Source organism: Ctenocephalides felis, unplaced genomic scaffold, assembly GCF_003426905.1.
Source record: "Ctenocephalides felis isolate EL2017-DRISC unplaced genomic scaffold, ASM342690v1 CF-g0.4_SCAFFOLD_00845, whole genome shotgun sequence".
NCBI classification, from domain to species: Eukaryota; Metazoa; Arthropoda; class Insecta; order Siphonaptera; family Pulicidae; genus Ctenocephalides; species Ctenocephalides felis.
In genome coordinates this window covers 78839785-78861528 of record NW_020536999.1, presented here as the reverse complement: position 1 = coordinate 78861528, position 21744 = coordinate 78839785, and the positions used below count along the sequence as shown (strand labels likewise).

The 21744-nt window shown below is 30.3% G+C and overlaps 1 protein-coding gene and 1 long non-coding RNA gene across 2 annotated transcripts; both read right to left on the bottom strand.

The window, feature by feature from the left end:
- Positions 1–2877: 2877 nt before the first annotated feature.
- Positions 2878–5139, bottom strand: LOC113390328. Its single transcript, XM_026626856.1, has 2 exons — positions 4875–5139; positions 2878–3713 (listed from the first exon to the last, which is right to left on the bottom strand). Exons 1-2 carry the CDS (start codon positions 5137–5139, stop codon positions 2878–2880), a joined length of 1101 nt encoding a protein of 366 aa, XP_026482641.1.
- A 10217-nt stretch (positions 5140–15356) lies between these two features.
- LOC113363956 lies at positions 15357–15810 on the bottom strand. Its single transcript, XR_003365993.1, has 3 exons — positions 15734–15810; positions 15514–15654; positions 15357–15431 (listed from the first exon to the last, which is right to left on the bottom strand). It is a non-coding gene; the product is annotated as an uncharacterized LOC113363956 (long non-coding RNA).
- Positions 15811–21744: the final 5934 nt, after the last annotated feature.

Below are 21744 nucleotides of genomic sequence, written 5' to 3'. Positions count from 1 at the left end.
AAATAATAATAGTAATTAATAATAATTCATTTTAAATTATATATCATAATTGAGTAAAATCTATTCTAACATTCTAAAAAAATACATTATTTAAATTTAACTTATAAGATATGAAATTTCATATATTTATTCTATCGGAAGAGGTACAATTTTAGTTATTGGTCTAGTATAAATTCCTTTATTAGTTTTAATATTAACGACTCTAACTTTACCATCTGCACCTGGTTTTATGTCTACAATTCTGGCAAGTTGCCAGTGCAATGGCGGTGCATTGTCTTCCTTAATTAATACAACACTATCAATTTTTAAATTTGAACAAGTGTCTGACCATCTATGTCGGGTCTGTAATTGATTTAAATATTGATTTGACCATGTTTTCCAAAATTGATCACGCATGGTCGTAATCTGTTTATAAATTTTTAATTTATTTGCACTCAAATTTGGATTATATGGTTCTGGTACAGGAGTCATTATATCACCTATTAAAAAATGACTGGGGGATAAATATGACGCATCTGTGCTGTCATCCGACATACTTAATAAAGGACGTGAATTCAGTACTGCCTCGACCTGTGTAAGCAATGTAACATATTCCTCGTAAGTTAAACAATGCGACCCAATCACTCTACGCAAATGTGATTTCATTATTTTTATCGACCCCTCCCATAAACCGCTAAAGTGTGGAGCATACGTAGGTGTAAACCGCCAAGTAATACCTAATTGTGTAACGGCTGAAATTAAAGGTCGCTTATTTTCTTCTGCTTTAAAAAATTTAAATAAGTCAGATAATTCTTTATTAGCACCTACAAAATTTTTGCCATTATCGCTATGAATGATCGAACACTTACCGCGCCGTGAAACAAATCTTTTCAAAGTAGCTATAAAGGCTTCTGTCGATAATTCCGTAACTAGATCTAAATGAACTGCCTTAGTGGACATGCACACAAATAAAACAATGTACGCTTTAATTTGAGGAGCCTTACGTTGCCGACTCGCTCGCAGCATAACTGGACCTGCATAATCTACCCCTACAGCTAAAAACGGACGTTTCACATTAACACGATCGACTGGTAAACTGCCCATAAGTTGTTCTGCAGCCGCCGCCTTAAATCTAGCGCACTTAACGCACTTATGAATTAATTTTTTAATTGTATTGCGGCCATCAATTGGCCAATATTTTTGTCTCACAACCGAAAGTGTGGTTTGAGTGCCGGCGTGCAAAAGTCTTTCGTGTTCTCCGCGTAAAAATAATTCTGTAACATAATGAGACTTGGGAAGTATTATAGGATGCTTCTGTTCATACGATATGTTAGCATATTCGAGTCTTCCACCAACTCTCAGCAAGCCTTCGCCATCAATAAAAGGATTTAAAGGTTTTAATTTAGAATATAAGTTCTGATCAGTTCCGAAGCCATCCATAATACTTCCGAAGCTCTCTTGTTGTACGCGTAAAATAATATATTTTGAAGAATTATGAATTTCATTCATAGTTAAATATTTTAAATATTCTCTATTAGACTTGGACTTTGGCAACCATCTTAAAATAAAGGCAGCTACTCTAACTAGCGTGGAAAATTTAGAAAAACGCGTGTAAAATAAACTAAAATCATTTTTGTTAGAAATGGTAAAAACTTTAATATCTGGAATATTTTCAGTATTTTCTATGAATTTATTTGGCCAACAATTAGAATTTAGCGATAACCAACTTGGTCCGTTCCACCACAAACTACAATTTTGCAACTCACTTGCTGATATACCTTGTGAGACAATATCAGCCGGGTTGTCTTCGCTAGATACGTGTCTCCAAATACATTTTGGAGTGTTTTCAATCATTTCGGCTACACGGTTACTTACAAACATTTTTAATTGACTTGGGTCAGTTTTGATCCAAGCCAACACGATAGTAGAATCGCTCCATAAAAAGGAATTATTAAATTTGATGTCAACATTAGTACATACATATTTATATAATTTAGATAACAAAAGCGCAGCACACAGTTCAAGACGCGGTAATGTAATATTCTTTACTGGTGCTACCCTAGATTTAGCGCATAATAAATTGGTAGATGTAGTTTTGTTGGAATAAAAAATTTTAATATATATACATGCGCCATATGCAGATAGAGATGCGTCTGCAAACCCGTGGCATTCTATCTCAGAAATAGATAAATGTTTCAGAATGCATCGCGGTATAGAAATATTTTTTAAATTTGGTAAATCGTTTTTAAATTTGATCCATTTTTTCTGTAACTGAGGTGTAATGGACTCATCCCAATCACATTTCTCCTTCCACAATTCCTGCACTAACATTTTCCCCACAATTGTAATAGGAGCTATTAACCCCAATGGATCAAATATTTGTGCAATTGTGGCCAACATAACTCTTTTTGTAATATTGGTTTCCGATAAGTAGGACGGAGAGGAAATTTTGAAAATATCGTTCATGGGATCCCAAATCAAGCCTAAAGTTTTAATTAAACTTTTGTCATCAGTGAAAAATGAATTTAAGGTTTCCCGTTTTGAAACTGGTATCTTATTCAAAATAAACTCATTATTACTGGACCATTTATGAAGAGAAAAACCGCCCTTTTGTAGTAATTCAATAATTTGTGTTTGTAATTTTTCTAATTCGTGCACTGAGTTGGTACCAGTAATAATATCGTCAACGTAAGTATCACGCCGAATAATGTTCGACGCGTTTGAAAATAAACCTTTCTCATCATCTGCAAGCTTCTTTAAACAACGCATTGCTAAGTAAGGTGCACAAGACGTACCATAAGTTACAGTTAATAATTTAATGCATTGTAGATCATCATTAGGGTTATCCCTCCAAAGAATTAATTGATAATTTTGATGCGATTCTTTTATCATAATTTGTCAGTACATTTTGACAATGTCCGCAATGAAAACATAAAGATGAAAACGAAATCTTAACAAAATTGAACATGAGTCTTGCTGCAACTTTTGGCCTGTATGCAATACGTCATTTAAAGAAGACCCTGAACTAGATTTAGCTGAAGCGTCAAAAACAACTCGTAATTTAGTTGTACTTGATTCTTTCAAAATAGGATGATGAGGAAGAAAATAATTTGAGTTAGATAAATCACTGATGTTTGGGAAAGGTAAAACTTTTGCATGTCCTAAATTAATATATTCATGAATGAAATTAGTATACATAGCTTTAAGTTCTGGATTGCGCGACAAACGTCTTTCTAAATTAAGAAAACGATTTTTTGCGCCTAAAAACGACGACCCTAACATTTCAATGTCATTTGATTTGAACGGCAGTGCGACCGAAAAACGACCATCTTCTAATCTGGTCACATTATCAATAAATAAAGATTCACATTCCCTATCACTACCGGTTATGATATTATCAATTGAAATTTCTTCAATCTGCCAGAATTTAGTTATGGTATTATGAAGATCAATATTTGAAATTAAACCTACATATGAATTATCATCCCTATCCTCAACTTTATATACGCCTGAAATCAACCACCCAAATTTACTTTCCCTTAATATCGGTAAGCATTTGCCTAATCTAATGCAGCCTTGTTGTAGCACGTCAAAATAAAGTTCAGCACCTATGAGTAATTCAATAGGTAGTGCTTCATTAAATGTAGGATCTGCTAGCATAATATTATCGGGTATCTTCCAATCCGTAATATCAATATTAGTCGAGGGTAAATTACCAGTAATTTTATTGACAACTACACAATGTATATTGCGAGAAAAACTATTTATACGCGAATGAATATTTAACTTTGTAGATCGTTTGCTTGTGACACATTGGCCTTGCAAGACGCTTAACCTATGCACTGTGGACTCAGTTTTACAATTTAATTTTTTAATAAGGGAATCTGTAATTTAGTTTATTTGTGAGCCACTATCAAGTAATGCTCGAGCTGTAATTATTTTACCATTAGGATCTTTAATATTGATTAAAATGGTCGACAAAATGAACTGTATCGACTGATGATGTATGAGCTGTAGGAGATTCTACAGTCTCATGTAAAAGTGAATTATGTAATTCATTACAGTGAAAACATTTCCGAGAATAGTTACATTTTTCAGCAGCATGTTTTGATGCCAAACATCGATTACAAATTGAATTTTTTGATATAAAATCTTTTTTCAAGGAAATGCTCAACTCTTTAAATTTTTGACACATATATATAACATGTGAGATTTTTTACAAAATGAACAGCTCAAAGGCGGCTTGTTTGACTTATTATTACTAGTATTGCTATTAAAGTTAACCGTCTTCATAGGCACTTTGTCACAAACATTTTCTAACGCATTTGTTCGTTGCTCAATAAATTTAAAAAATTCAGATATTGTAGGTAATGTTTTCGTAGATTTAGCTAAATGCCACGCTACTTTAGTATTATTATCTAACTTTTTGTTTAACAAAAATAAAATAATTAAATCCCAATGCTTTGCTTCCTCGAACACAGCAATGAGTGATTGATAATGTAATCTACTAATATTTAAAAATTGTTTCAATGAATCATATGTACTTTTATTAATGTGAGGAATAGAATCTATAGCACTTAAGTGATTATTAATAATCAAAAATTTATTATTATAGGTTTCAAGAAGTAACCAATAAGCGACCTTATAATTATCGTTAGTCGAACTTAATGAAGAAATTAAATTAGAAGCTGGTGGAGTTAATGCTCCTTTCAAATAATATAATTTTTGAACTGGGCTCAATTTATCATTATTATGTATTAGCGATTCATAAATATCTTTAAAGGAAAGCCATTGACTAGTGTCACCGTTAAACTTAGGTAGAGAAATTACTGGCAATTTTACATCTAACGTTGCTTCACTCTTTAGCCCCTTTTCAACTTTTACAACAAACTTACTTATATGTTGTTCCAACGAAGCTAATAGTGATAAGCCAAGATCATAAAATGCGTCATATTCATTTGTGAATTCTCCTGGACTATGCTCATCCAGTACTACATATAAAATGTCAAGTTTCTCCATGCATTCATTTAACTTTGTTTTCCTTACACTAAATTCAGAAACATTAGTTACATTACTTGCACCAGTCATAAATTGTTGAATGCGTTCAATATGCTTTTTAACAATGGCAAATTGTGATAAAACTGTATTGATATCAGTCATTTTAAGTAATGGGTAATATAATGACTTTACAAAGTGGAACTGTACACTTTGATAAAATGTATACGATATATCTTAACGATAACAAAATTTTAAGTAATGGGTAATCAAGTAAATTGGAGCACAGTAAAAAAATTCACAGAGCACAAATATTAAAAAATGTTCAATAAAATTGTATATTAAAAATTATACACTGCGATTTATAGAACAAAATTTCCAATAGCTCAATTTATTTATTGCATTTAAGGGTTATATAGTATTTTTAGTCATACCTGTAGATGTGGATGTATAAATGAATGATTTTTTTTTTTTCACGACTAAAACATTGATTTTCCAAATTTATCACACTAAAAATGATCGTCTGTGCCTTTGTGATTTATGTCACAGCATAAGATACACGTGTTGAAAATTGAAATCTTTTAAAAAGTACAACAAATTCAGAAAGAATTACTATATAGCATTCGCGGCAAAGGTGCAATATCACCTTTTATTTTTCTACTCAAAATAATTGCTTCAATAATTTTGCCTATAATTTTTATAATTTCGTACCATATTCTAACTGGCTTTTAGTAATTTTAATATTTAAATTACATTTTTTTCACTAATCAATCAATATACATTATTGCTTAAGTTTATATTTGAAGTGAATTAATTTGTCAAATCCTGTTCACATGAGCTCTATTCAACTTACGATCAACAAAATTATGCTATATAGTATAATGCCGCATATATATTCTATAAATCGCAGTGTATAATTTTTAATATACAATTTTATTGAACATTTTTTAATATTTGTTAAATGAATAATTAAAGTGTTAACTGTGGGAATTGAGAAGAATCATTTTATTTGAAACAGTTTTACATTCAACATCACTCATATAATGGTGTAAATAGTAATTCAAAAAACAGTAATTATTATTTTAAACTAAGCAGTAAATATTAGTATAAAATATTGTAAAATTGTAGACGTGGGTACAGAACAACGTCTGTCGGGTCAGCTAGTCTTATATATAAAATTCTTCTGTAACAATGTAAGTTTCATTAATACTCCTAAACTATAATTCAGATTTTCATGAATCTTCCTGAAGTTTGTTCGGAAATTTTCCTAGAATGTTTTGATTCATAGAAATATAGTTAGATTGTAGAAATAAATGGAAAAAATACTAAAAACCGCTTATCATTGTTTGACCTTTAAAATATTTAAGGCATGGTTTGACATTAAAAACAAATGAGAACTGTCATTTTCCAAACATTTATATTCACTTATAGGCTAAGGCAATAATAAAATATAATAAATTCATGATTAAAAATGTGCCATAATAAAAATAATATAAGATGCAAATAATATAACATGCGTCTGACGCGCACGGCGAATCGTGTTCTCAACGTGCGCGTGGTTTGCTTTTGCTTGCAATAATTTTGTTTGCGCACTTTGCGAACAGATTCGCCGTACGAATTCGTGCAAAAGATACGAGCCATAAGTGATTGCGCTCAAAAATATTCAATTTGCGGTCGTTTTGCCTTACTATACTAAGTCACAATACAAAAAAAATTACTTATTCAAAAATTATTTAGAAGTTATATTGTGTCAAAAATTCATATGGTTGGCATTTTGTACGGAATATTTACTCAAAGGAGCGCTTTGGATCTGAACCCTTTTTTACTGTTTTCCAATTCGTTTGGAATTTTGGAATTAGGCTCATCTTACTCTCAAGTTCAAAAGTGAAAACAATTTAGACTCTTTTGCACTACCCGGGGGAATGCCATTTCTTTTCAGTGGTGTAATAACGTTGGGTGTGGATAAAAGAACTAATTATAAGAGAAAAATGTTTAATAATGTTTTTCAAAAAAGCAAATACTTTTCAAGTAACTGGCTATTGAAAATTTGTTTCTTTTTTGCGTTTTTTATCGTTTTCTGCTAATATCTTCAAAAATATACATTTTAACGAAAATTATGTAATGAACAAAATTATATCAATAAAAATTTTAATAAATCGCTATTTTTCAGTGTTCTAGGAACAATATTAAGTTAATTATGAAAATGGGTTCTTATAGTTCCAAATAAGCTTTAAAAGAAGTACTTCTGCGTGTAAAATGAGTGAGCTATCATGCAATTAAAAGACGCATACAATTTTTTTTTTCATTTAAATCAAATATATTTATGAGTGCCATTTCTACCAAAATTAAAAATAATTGTTTTCCATCTAGAATTAACTTGGTTTGAGAGATCTTGATGGATTCTAGAAAATACCATAACATTAGTACAAACGATATTCAAAAAACTCATGATTTCATAAAAAAATCCATTTAAAAAAAAAAAAAACAATTTCTCATTATAATATCTCTGAAAGAATACGTATAAGTGTATATATATGAAAATTCAAGGTATTTTTCTGACCTATTGTTGCTTTTTATTATTTTTTTTGTTACACAAATATTGATAGAATTCTAATTGTTTAAAGAGTGCGGCTGTCCAACCGGAGTGTCTTTCGAGCCCTTTAACCCTTCGCCGTTTCAAAATAAGAGAAATTACGGTAAAATTCATGATAGAGAAAGTTGTACCTTTAAAATAGTATATTACAAGTTATGATAAAATCAGAATTAAAAGAGTTATAATCCAATTAATGCGGGCGGTGGTAACCAAATGCAAATTGTTTTCACTTCTGAACTTTAGATTAAGATTAGCTGGGCATACGCTTTTTCCCTCTCCATTTACTGCAATAATTTTGTTGATAGTAGGTTGAATAGAGCACATGTGAACAAAATTTGACAAATTAATTCACTTCAAATATGAACTTAAGTAATAATGTATATTGAATTATTAGTGTGAAAAATGCAATTTAGATATTAAAATACTAAAAGCCAGAAACAAAACAAAATATGGTACGAAATTATAAAAATTGTAGGCAACATTATTGAAGCAATAATTTTGGGTAGAAAAATCCAAGGTGATATTGTACCTTGACTGCATGCTATATATTAATTCTTTCTGAATTTGTTATACTTTTTAAAAGATTTCAATTGTAACATGTGTATCTATGCTATGACAATAAATACATGGTGATAAATTTGGAAAATCAATGTTTTAGCCGTGAATAAACAAAAAATCATTCATTTAAACATCCACATCTACAGGTATGTCTAAAAATATTGTATAACCCTTAAATTCAACAAAATAAATTGAGCTATTGGAAATAAATTTGTTCTATAAATCGCAGTGTATAATTTTTGATATACAATTTTATTGAACATATTTTAATATTTGTTAAAGGGATAATTAAAGTGTTAACTGTGGGAATTGAGAATAATCAATTTTATTTGAAACAGTACTACATTTAACGTCACTCATATATTGGTGTAAATAGTAACTCGAAAAACAATAATGATTATTTTTAACTGAACGGTATGTCTGTTCAAAAAGTACCCGGAATTACTAATAGTTAAATTTCGCGGGTCTGGAGTGTCTGATTGTCAAAATTTTTTTTTTATTGTGTTGGTATACATGCCCCTAAAGTATGATGAAATTTTCAGCTATATTCACTGTTTACTTTGTCTGTGGTAGTCGCTAAAGGTTCGACGTGTTTTTCTGAGCTCGGCGATTTTTACAATGGAAGAATTGAAAAGTCAAAGAATTTGTATTAAATTTTGCGTAAAAAATGAAATAAAGTGTTGCAAAGTGCAAAAATTCACCAGATATGGCTCCGTGTGACTTTTTCCTATTCCCAAAGTTGAAGAGACCCATGAAAGGACGGCGGTTTTCCTCGATTGAAGAAAATCGCTGAGAGTGCTCAAGGACATATCAAAAAGTGAATAGCAAGGGTGCTTCGAAAATTGGAAAAAACGCTGGCATAAGTGTATTATATCTGGGGGGGACTACTTTGAAGGGGACCACATTAATGTAGACGAATGAATAAATATTTTTTTGAAAAAACGAAAATTACGAAAACTTTTTGAACAGACCATGTATATATATATATCGAAAATGACCATTTCAAGGACCATCCTAATATATATATATATATATATATATATATATATATATATATATATATATATATATTGATATCAAAAATAAGAGAAAACAAATTTCCTAGGATTAAAATTCATTTACGAGACATTCTTCTTTATTATCTCTGCATTTAGTAGTTATTTTGCTATATAATCAGTCATTAATAAAGTTGCATTTGACGAAATCTTGGATTAGTTTGCGGCTGGAGCCGCATGGGCGCTGTATGAACAGTATGGCAATGTGTGCCGGCACCCTTACAACTTACTTCGCTCTCCGTTTGCTTGCTTTGTAATCTATGTCGTGTGGTGATTCACATCGCAGAATTTGCAACCATGGGTTTTTGTAATGTTAATTTGATTTTGTTTAAATTGAGTGCTCTAGTGTTCAATATTTGCAGGCTTTCGGTTAGTATTTTGGTGTGTAATAGTTTCGCTTATTGATTCAATCTGTGAAAAAATAACATTTGACAGCCTTCTATTCTGCAATTTCTTTGATTTTATTTGCGAAATATTTGTTAGTAACGTTCTTGCTTTTTGCTTATTGCTTATCGATTTAAGTTTAAACTGCATGTTTAAATGTCCGTATTATTTATCAGATTATTGAGTACGTACTCGCTTTATTCTTTATCGATATTGTTTCAATCCACATGGTAGTTATATTTTAACAATTTTTTATATGGGCATTTCATGTTTTCTTTCTTGTCATATGATTTTCATATTTATATTTGTATATGTCAAATATTATAATCTTCTATATATATAAAAATAAGTCGGGTTTTCCTTCCTGACGAGATAACTCCAGAACGCACGAACCGATTTCGACTATTTTGCATTCGTTGGAAAGGTCTCGGGCTCCGCAAGGTTTATAGCTAAGAAAATTAGTTGTGCATGGCATCGTGCCTTATTGCAAGCTGCTGGAACTTCACACCCCGTAATTAAAAATTCGAGTAATGACAGTGAGAATTATCAGAATTATGCTTGGTTAAGTCAACGAGCAATTCTTGCCGCAAAGAATAATGATGTACACGCGCTGAATTTCACCATTCAATCAAAAATTGCTGGCGATTTGGTGACATACCAATGATTCCGACTGGTCTACCGTTTGACTTCAAACGATTGCAATTTCCAGTTCGCCTTGCGTTCGCAATAACAAGTCGCAAGGCCAATCGCTTAGTGTTTGCAGAATAAATTTCAAATAGATTATTTAGAAAATCATTGTTTTTCACATGGGCAGTTATACGTTGCCTATTCGCGAGTTGGAAAACCATCCGCTTTGTTTGTGTTAACGTCAGACCAAAAACAAAAAATGTGGTTTACCAGAGAGCACTTCAATGAAACGAATAATTTACGGATTCACTTTCATTTACTTAGAGAAGTTCAACTAAAAAACACTTCATTTTTGTAATCGAAATAAATTCATTACTGTTGTATAATAAAATCAATTTTTTCCTTTTCAAATATAAAACAAACAAAAAATTTCTTCATCTTTCTCACGAAACCTTCTGGTGGCGAAACGGAGTTTGTCGGGTTTGCTAGTGTTTTATAATTTCAGATGTCAATAAAGAAACATGTATATGATGAAAGGTTATGGGAATGTTTTGGCTGTATGGCCGTACAAGGTGATTTGGGTAACAGATTCTTAACGTAAGTACCTTTATGTTTTTCATATCAATCTGGAACACTACAATTAAACACTCACAATATCAACTAAAACAGTAACATTTTAGAAACTGATATGTATCATATATAAATTTTGCAACTAAATGAAGTTACAAATGTTCGTTCAATAACATTCCTAGCCTTTTTGTGCAATTCATTGTATTGCTCCTCAGTATACTCACACCTTATCGGTGCCCTGTGTGGGGTGTGTAGACAATGTTCTAATGGGTAATCTGAAACTCCTGTGAATGTACAACTAATACATTTTTTCTTTCTTGATTTGCTGTATTATATATATCTATGAATTACCCACCAAATAGGTAAATAATTCAGTATGGCTCTAATTACTAAGACCTGAAAACTGCCAACGTCATATGTGGCGGCAGGATATCTACTACTCACAAACGATATCCTTTCATCAGCATTACATATCTGATGATATTTATTATTAAGTCAACATTCAAAATACTTAAGTAATCAAATAAATAATACTTACTACTTCAACAAAAATGGAGTAACTCATATAAATTCTTCTGACTCATATAAATAACCGCGGTGCCACAGTGATCTTTTCTGGGAGCCTAACTATCTTCTGATTGTATCTTATTTCTTATTGCAGCTAAACTTCATCTTTCGGTCTTGATTATTAGTCCTTGGTAGTAATAATATTTTATTTTATATTGATAAACATTTGTATTAGTAGCATTTTGTTTATTGTTAAAAAGTTGTTTTAAATAGTACATGAAATAAAAGTATTTTATTAAAGGAATTAAGTTTTTTCAGAAGATTTCATCTTTGCATTTAGTAATTAAGCACCTACTGCTACCCTTTGGTGACCAAACATAAAAGTTACAGATATTTATATCAGACACATACATTAGCATTTGGCATGGAGCGTAATAAATATTGCTCTTTTTTAAACATGGTTTCCATTATCTATATTTGAGTAGCCAACATTAAAGTGTCCAATCTTCTCATCAAAGATATCATATTGAATGGCATTTAATTTGTACAATTTTTATTAGTTTGTTATTTTTAATAACTAAATAATCTATACTAGTGCATAACCAGGATTGTAATAGCTTCACTAACAATCCAACTGGGATCACATCAGCAGGATATTTGGCTATTGCTTTTTTTTCATTTTTCAAGCCATATTTTATTGTCTTAGTTGGATTGATTAGATCAAGGCCAAAGTTTTAAAATTGTTTTTGTGACGAGCTGAAAACCACTCTGAACTTTCACTTTGATCTATTTTTTTAAACACAACAATTTGGTTATTATATAGTTGACTTCATATTTTGATAGTAGTAATCATACAGTTTGAATCAGAAAATATATCACGTATAATACTGGCTATGTTTGGAAGTTTTAAGTAAAAGTTTCATTAGATTTTCGGTATTTTTTACAGCTATTATTTTAATGGCCGTATCACATAAAGCATTGACAAAAATTTTAGCAGCTGTTTGAATTGCGGTCTCAGACTCACATTTCAGAATAGTGCGAAAAGATCAGTTTATCACTGATACATTATTATCTTCTGTATAATAAACTAGTTCATATTTTCTTGTGTTTGGAAAATCATCAGCAATAGCGAGAGGCTTCGAATAGATTTCCTTTCCCAACTTCTCCAGCCTTGCTCTTCAGATGTTTTGGACTTACTCCTGTCGTTGTTTATATAATGAATAACAGCATAAATGTGGTTACAATTAGCAGTTCTGTTTTAATAAAGCGACTGACAGAAATTCTCGGGAAATTCATATAGCAATTGCCTACATCAGTTTGATATGAATCATTACCAAAAAAATGAATAGCTGCAAGCACCTATAATAAAAATTTAGTAGTTAGTTTAACAAAAAAAAAAATTTCAAATTCAAATACCTGATAATAAGTATACTATTACTCCATTAATTCATAGCAGTATGATTAATTTTTTAATGATTGCTAGAATTGTTAATTGATTATTATTTTGAATTGAAAGCAATATTCCTAAAAAAATGTTCACTTAATAAACTTGTAAAAATTTCAGTTAATTGTCAACAAATTTTTTCTTCTCTAAGAGGGCAAAGTTGGTCTGGTAGTTTTTAATACAGCTGATTTCTACATTGATTTTAATTTAATTCATCTAGAGTGCACAATTACAAAATTGTATATATATGTTGATTTTTCAAATATAAAAAATACATAAACTTACGCACTTTAAATGTATAATGAAGGAATGAACAATTATTTCGGAATGAATTTGTTATTTGACGAATTTTAAACTTCTCGTAAAGCATGTTTGTAGCAAATTATTATTTCATATCATAGACCAGTAATTCTAATATTCACTAAATATTCATTAAAAATTCGCGGACAACTGTTTTTTTTTTTAATTTTACACATTGACGTCACACCCATCTGCTGTTCAGAAACAATCTCTTAAAACATGATTGGTTTAAGTTATAAGTAAATCATTTAATGTATTTATAACTACCTTTTATTAAGTTTACGGTTAGTAAAGTTGAAAAGTTGATTAAGGTTTTACATCCTACCCTATTTTACTCTTTTGCTACCACATCCGTTTTCGGTTTTCTTTAATTGGCAATCAGAATATACAAATTCTACGAGCTAATGTGTGACGTCAATACAAAAAAAAAACAAAATCAAAATACAAACAATGATAAGCAAATACAAATAATAATTATATGCAAATAAAAAAATAAATATGTTGGGATGCCTCCATTGAGTAACTATTCGTGAAGAATGGCAGGCAGAGATTATTTGATCATGTTAGCTGATCTCGGATCGGAAGATATACTTGTATATAAGATCTAGATTTTTTTGTTTGACCTTGAGACATTTATCTTTATATTTATATCTTCATTTGTGTGCCCCAAATGCGTGGTGCCACATTAGAAAAATGTCCTGAACAATAAAGAATTGGATTTAAATTATTTACAAGGTCATTTTCTCTATTCTTGATTTTGTATGACTCCCCGTAAACAAGATCAACACCTCCTCCGCAGGTATATCATGTATTGAAGAGAACGTCCTCAACATTCTCGCAGCATCTTTAGTTGAGACTAGAGAAAATGGAATATCATCATTACTATCATCATGTAATATCATCAATATCGGATTTTCTCGCAAAGACAAAGTTTGTAAGTGAGAAACGAGGGAGTAATCATTTCAAACTCAATTATAAACGTTATAATTTAAAAAAAGCGTCTGTATGTGTGCGCAGATTTTTAGCAATTTTCTTGAATTTGTTTCCTTTTCTTAACAATGCGACGAATCCTTCTTTTCTGCCTCTCATAGAAGGTGCGCCATCAGTGCTGACACTAACTAAATTACTTACATTCAATTATAATTTATTACATACTTCTTTAAAGTTTTCGAAATTATCGGTCCCGCGAGTTCTTCCTGATAATGTACCCCCAAAGCTAGTAATTCTTCGTAACATTGAAAATCTTTAGTGACAGCACCAATAAAATATAAAATTTGTGCTGAATCTATTTTATCAGTGCTTATTTAAAGCAGTGATTTTCAACCTTTTTTGTGCTATGCCTCACCTGAACGTTTCTATAATAAAACCATTTAAAATTTTGTTTCTTAAAAATAATAAATAAGTTTTAGGAAACAATTACAATTTAATCGTTTTCAAAACATCACAAATGTTAAAATTTTGAAACATGTAATAAAAAACTGAAATTCAAATTTATTTTATTTGTGATTTTTTCTAAATAGTTAATGCGATAATTGAGCTTGATGTTTGCTACACCAAGATTTTATCTTGGGTTCTAATTTGCTAAGCTTCAATCTCAAATCTCTGCCTCGCCTCCTTCTGCTATAGCAAGTCTATTTTTTTGATATCAATAAATCATTCAAAACACTAAATCCACGTTCTACTAAATATGAAATTGGAAACGGCAGAAGAAGCTTTCTTTCGCACATTTGGGTATTTGACTTCAATTTCTCGACAAAGCCATTCCATTGCCCCTTTTATATTAAATAAAGTTTTTGCTGACTAATGATTTTGAAATTCAGCAAGTTTTTTTTTGATACTGCCCAGTAAACCACAAAACGTAATCAAAACGTTAATAGAACGTAACAGATTATACGTAAAACATAACGGTTACGTAACCTAAGAGGCACACAGACGTATCTATTTCCGCCTCAAAAACGTAACGGCCTGTTTAGTTACGCGAAAACATAACGGTTTCGTTTTTGTAACGTTTCCAAATTGCCCGAAAACGTAACGGTTTCGTTTTTGTTAGGTTTCTAAATTACTAAATTAACGTGTAGGTGTCTTTGATGTAACTTAAAAATTTAATAAAATTTCCTGTAAATATAGAAACCATTTTTTATATTAATTTTATTTCATATTATAATTAAGAATTTACAAAATTTACATAACATATACTTAAAATTACAAAACTACAGAATATAAATTTGGATTTTAAAAATTTGATTAATCTAAAACAAAAAATAACAATTCTAACAAATTTCTATTTAACAGGATGGAATTAAATGTTTTATTTTGATTATAAAATTTTAACCATTGAAAATAAGTCTTGTGTAAAATTCTTGGCAACCTTTGTTTATCAAATTGAAACCATTTCACTGCTTTCTGTTTGTAAATGTATCTAAAACAGAACCCAACAGGTTAGAAACAATTTCTACAAATTGTTTATTGATAATATTGATTTAAATTTTTTGTAACATTACCTCTAAAAATATTCATTATTTTCAAGTTATTGACAGCTAGGCAGTCCTTTCAACAATACCAAAAACATATTAATTCTTCATCGAATTACACTTTAGACAATAAAGAAGATTTTAGTCTCTGAATTTTTAAATATATTTTTGCTGAAGTAAAAACAATAGAAGGTTATGATTTGGAAATATTGTGACTATTATTATAAATTGTAACAATACTTCTAATTACCTCTATTTACTTTCATTATTTATTAAGAACAAAGTGCAGCTAATTCCTTTATGAACGTATTGCTCAAATATTGTCTTAATTGTTTCTTATCAGTTCAGCCAAATTTCATCCACCGACTTTTAAATCATATTTTTGCTAAAACTAAATCATAAAAATTAATACTAAATCATCTTATCATCTCTAACTATCATAATGGGGTATACCAATTCCATGACACATGATACGAGTGTCATCATTTAATGCTGTAAAAAATTTTATTCTTCTTCAAATCATTTTTTCGTGATGATGGTGAATTATTATTTTATATTCTAACTTTGCATTCATATTCTTTATTTGAGCAAATATCTTTATTATGTTCTGAGTCATTATATTTCTTCAATTGAAAACCATTGTATTAGTTTTTATTCCTGTTTAGCCGAACTATATTATTGTTACTGAAGGGGCTACAAATATTAAATTTGTATTTGTATATCTCATTTTTACTAACTTTTTGACTCAACATTGCAATAATCATTGAGGTTATGATTTTTTTGTAGAATTTAATTATTATTTGATAAACATACATTTGATGAAAACATCTACAAATAACAAAATACGCGAATAGAATTTCCATTAAGGTCCAACTATATACTGAAAAAAAAATCATTATTATAATAATATATAAATTAAAATAATTTACACATGTTTTATATTTATACTTACCTTGATCGATTCCATTTTAAACATTTTAACTGCACACTGCATAACTAATACGTTCTACATTAATCATATAAAATATTAATCATATAAATAATGATTAAATAAATGCTTCAAAAGAATGAAATAATTTGCTTGTCAAAAGATCTTCAATATGAAGCGTCCATTAGAGTCATTAGTCATACACAGAAAAGTAAAATATATAGAGTCACGAATAACTTTCAATTGTATTTTCGTGCATAGAGTCTCGCATACATAAAAGAGTTTTGTGAAACAGCTGTACCACACCGTCCATTTTGTATGTTAAACTTACAAAACACTGTAACTGAACGGTTACGTTATGAAGAAAACCATGCATTAACGTTTAAAGGTTACAATTAAACGTAACATTTACGTTTTATTAACGTAACCATAAAATACATAACAACGTTTCTTCTGTGCTACGTTACTTTAACTTTATGTGACGTTTGTGGTTTACTGGGTGCATATTCGAAATATCAGTCAAATCTACTAATACTGGATTCAGCAGCATCCATGCTGGGAAATCAATTTGTTTCAAATCTCTCCCTCAAATCGACAGATAAGATATCCAGATGATTTTTAATTACAAGCAAAGCATCACGAGTTACTTTACATTTTTGTTTTATATACAATTCAATATTTGTAATGAAACAAAATATCTTCGCTTTCGCATCGACAAGTGTTTTATTTGGTCCTTGGAGTTGTTTATTTAACACATTCAATTTTTCAAAAATATCTGTTAAATAACTTTTTCATCGAAAATTAATGAAATCTTCATTTCAGGTTTGTCATTGAAAAATTCACTTAGAACATCGAACAGTTACATATATTTGTTTAAGCATTTTCCTCTAGAAAACCATCTTACTCCCGTATTAAGCAAAAGTCTCACATCGCTTCCATTGCTCTTCACAAAACAGCCTGAAATGACGTTCAGATTTGGCACTGGCTTTATATTAATAGTATTAATGCATTTTAAAACTGCATGTAATACCTCATTTAGAACAGGCGAGATATTTTTAGCAACTAAGTGTCCTTATGAATTACACAATGCACAATAACCATTTCAGGATTTATCTTCTATCAATTTTAAGCAGCCATTTTTCTTGTCCATCATTTTAGGAGCACCATATGCAGCATAAGATGTTATATTTTTCATTGATATGTTCTTCAATTCTAAATAGTTTTTTAACTTATTATATATGTCTTGGGATTTAGTGGTGCTATAACATTTCTTCAGAAAATTGTCCTGCATCAATAAATCGTACATGTGCCAGCAATACAGCCTCACTGTCTTTTGATGTCGATTCATCCATTTGTATTGAGAAATGTCTAGTTTTTAACTTATCGATTAATTGGTTTTCAATATCGTTACTCATTTCGTCTATCCTTCTGCGAACAGTATTATTACTGAGTGGCATGGCTTTCACTTCTATGTCAGCTTTTTCACTTCTATGTTGGCACGTGCCAACTGTTTTAAGAAATGCTGAAATTGATGGTTTCATCAAATTTTCTCAAATAGTGCAGTTTTTTCCACTTTTACAAATTAATAATGACATTTGATAATTCGCCTTAAGATGACGATTATTTGTTAAAGAAGTGCAGTAAATAGAGACGGCAATGTTGTTCTTTTTTCAAACTTTTCCTTTAAAGTTTTAAAATAACTCAAATCTGAATTTACATGATTACGATGTTTTGCCTTCAAACGGGCCTCAAGACGACCTGGTTTCATTGATTCGTTCTACAAGCACTGCTGACAACAGACAAAAGGGATATCCGCTCATCGTGAACAGCGGCCAAATTTTAAATATTATTCATCCTAATATTGACGAGTTTTTCTCTTACTTGCTACACTCATTTTATTGTGGGCTAAAAATATTATAAAACAGTATGGAAATATGTGTTGAAATTATTTAAATGTGGCAGAAATAAACAGTAAACGTATGCATGCACAGAGAAAAAATATTAATGTAGGGTAGAGCGGGGCTAAAAGGTCCGTGGGTGAAAAGTATACGATCGATATCTCCAAAACTAGTAAAGTTAAGATTTTTTCGACAATTTTTGAAACTAGAGGGGAAAAGGTAAAACCAGCTATTATCTTGATTTTTACGACTTTGCTATCTTTTCTTCCTGGCAGTCTTCTTCTACAATCTACATCATACATAATTATTTGTGGTTGTAGCTTCTTGGACTCTTCCACAACTAATTTTTGCGCACTCAGATTTGCTATCTTCATTATTTCTATATCTCTATTTGTTTGAACTTCTAAGACAACTCCTTTATTTTGGAGTTGCCGTTTACCTCTAATTTTTATCTGCTTACTAATATCTTGTAGACCAGTTTTTACGTGATCCTTTATTTCATCATTTGATCTACTGTCTGTTCGATCACATTCAGGTTTAATGTATATGTACTGGCTTTTTGGTTTTTGTTGCACTATTTGCGTTGGGAGTTTATTAGGTGCTCTAGATGCCACATTTGCATATGACATGTTGGTAGTTTTCTCGTTATATTCGGCCTCTGTTTTTTCGTGCTCTAAAATTTCTTTTTGAAGCATTAGCTCCAAATTTGACCATTTTTCGAGAATGAACTTTATTACGCATTTGGACACTTTGTTCGACTCATTAAAAAGGAAACTTTCAAGTTTCTCTCTTTCAATTTTAACTTTATTCAAACTATCCGCGGATAGATTGCTTATGCTTTCTTTAGGGGTTGTGTCCCCCTTCTCTGCCACTTTCTCTTTAGGGGTTGTATCCCCCTTCTCCAGCACTTTCTCTTGGTTTTTGGCTTTTTTTTAGTTTTCGAGCAAGCATTTTAGTCAGGCTGGTTTTTTGGTATGTGGTCCTTGGTGCTCTCTCGGTTAGGATACGTGCCGTCTGGCAGCTGGAAGTGGTTGCGTTAATTAGTGCGCAGCCAATTTGTACAGCGCGATTTCAAAATTTTGAAAGCATTTTAGTCAGTCCAATTTTCGTTTTTTTGACTTCGAATAGGTTCACCAGACTCAAATTTTTTGTTGCCAGACATTTTGGGCGCTGCTAAATATGTGCCAGACGCCAATTTATTTACGAATTTTTTTAAAAATTCAAATCATTTTAGTCCGTCTGAAATTTTAGTATTATGTTCGTTAATGGTAAAAACACGTAAAATTAATTTGCCAGACGTTTCTGCCTTTTTTAATTCTTAATAGTTTTTTGTTTCATTCGCGCCAATGTATTTGGCGATTGTCTCACTCTGTCTACTAGTATCATATTGGCAAACTTTTTCGTTGCCAGGCATGCTTAACAACCACAGAAACGTCTGGCAAATTAATTTTATGTTTCTTGACCCTTAATGAACATAATATTAAAATTACAGACGGACTAAAATGATTTGAAATTTAAAAAAAATTAATGAATAAATTGGCGTCTGGCACATATTTGGCAGCGCCCAAAATATCTGGCAACAAAAATGTGAATCTGGATAACTTATTCAAGTTATCATATCAAATATCAAGTCAAAAAATGGAAATTGGACTGACTAAAATGCTATAAACTAGTATCATATTGCCAGACATTTTTGCTTGCCAGACATGGTTAACAACCGCAGAAACGTCTGGCAAATTAATTTTACGTGTTTTTACCATTAACGAACATAATACTAAAATTTCAGACGGACTAAAATGATTTGAATTTTTAAAAAAATTAATAAATAAATTGGCGTCTGGCACATATTTAGCAGCGCCCAAAATGTCTGTCAACAAAAAATTTGAGTCTGCTGAACCTATTCGAAGTCAAAAAAACGAAAATTGGGCTGACTAAAATGCTTTCAAAATTTTGAAATCGAGCTGTACAAATTGGCTGCGCACTAATTAACGCAACCACTTCCAGCTGCCAGACGGCCCTTACCCTAACCGAGAGAGCACCAAGGACCACATACCAAAAAACCAGCCTGACTAAAATGCTTGTTTTGAAAACGTTGCTGGCTCCTATACTATAATAAAAATCCAAATTGTGTTCTGGAATTTTTTCATACATTTCTCTATGTATGTTGTTAAACCCTGTATATATATATATATATATATATATATATATATATATATATATATATATATATAAATTATATAAATATAAATTATTATAAATAATAATTTAAATTATTTATATATAAAAAAAACTGCAGCCTAGTACAGTCATAGCCTCAGAATATTCTAAGGGACATGAACATTCATAATATTTTTAGCCCTTTTCAATAAATGTAATTAAAATAGCAAATTGTGACAGTTTGATTCGTATGACGACTATACTCGCCAATACGAAAAATTCTGCCACATTTTCGTGACGAGTATATCCGTCAATTGCAGTTATCTGTTTAAATTGCATAAGTTTTGTACATTGGACTATTCAATTTCATGAATTTTGAAATCAGACTATACAAAATTTAATTTTCTGAAATACGTGGTTCCAATTACGTTGTAATATTATTTCGTACTAAATTATTAATATATTAATTAACTAATGTGCATTCGCATATATTTGTTATTTATTATATAAATAATATAAATTATTATTGATATGATAAATTATAATTTTTCGACTTCATAAAACTTTGTTATTTTTTACAGTTTTTGGTATAAACTTGAAACCGTTCAAGTTGAATGCACAATCTGTGTATAGTTGTTTAGATGTAAATATCTTTTTCGATATGTAAGATTTAAAATAATTTTATTAGATAAATTTGTAGATAATTTTAAAGTCTTTAGAAGTATATTACCAAATGTTTGACACTTTACACACTTTTGCTGAAATCGGGATATGAACTTCAAAAAATGTCCAAGCAGAATGTATAAATGACTTTGGTATTTCAGATGAGTAATTTTTATGTAAAAGATTTTATTGATATTGTTATATATAACATATATATAATATATATATATATATATATATATATATATATATATTACCAGGTCCAAAGCAAATTTTTCATTTTTCAACTCCTCTATTTCGCTTAGACTCTTCAATGGTATCACTGCCATTTGCTTCTCTTCGTCTGAAACTGAAAACATACAAATTTCAGTTTGATTTTCCATTATTTCTTGAAGATGAAGTGTAATTTTCTCCAACATTGTCTACATGTGATTCAATGACTTTTCGGGCTTATCTTTGCTTGATAAAATGAACTTCACGATTAATATTTTAATACAATAAAAACGTTGACATTGAAAAATTTAGTGGCAAATTGTTCAAAATAACTTGAAACGTTAAGAACACAAAATTAGCAAATAGGATTTGCTGATAAAAACATATTCTTTTTCAGAAAGT

What these genes read in the sequence shown, in the direction of transcription:
- LOC113390328 (XM_026626856.1), bottom strand. Translation starts at nt 5,139, where the DNA reads ATGACTGATATCAATACAGTTTTATCACAATTTGCCATTGTTAAAAAG. An exon ending in TTCGTTGGAACAACATATAA is followed by an intron (nt 3,714 to 4,874) that starts GTAAGTTTGTTG and finishes TACATTGTGTAG; the next exon opens with TTGTCAATAAAATTACTGGT.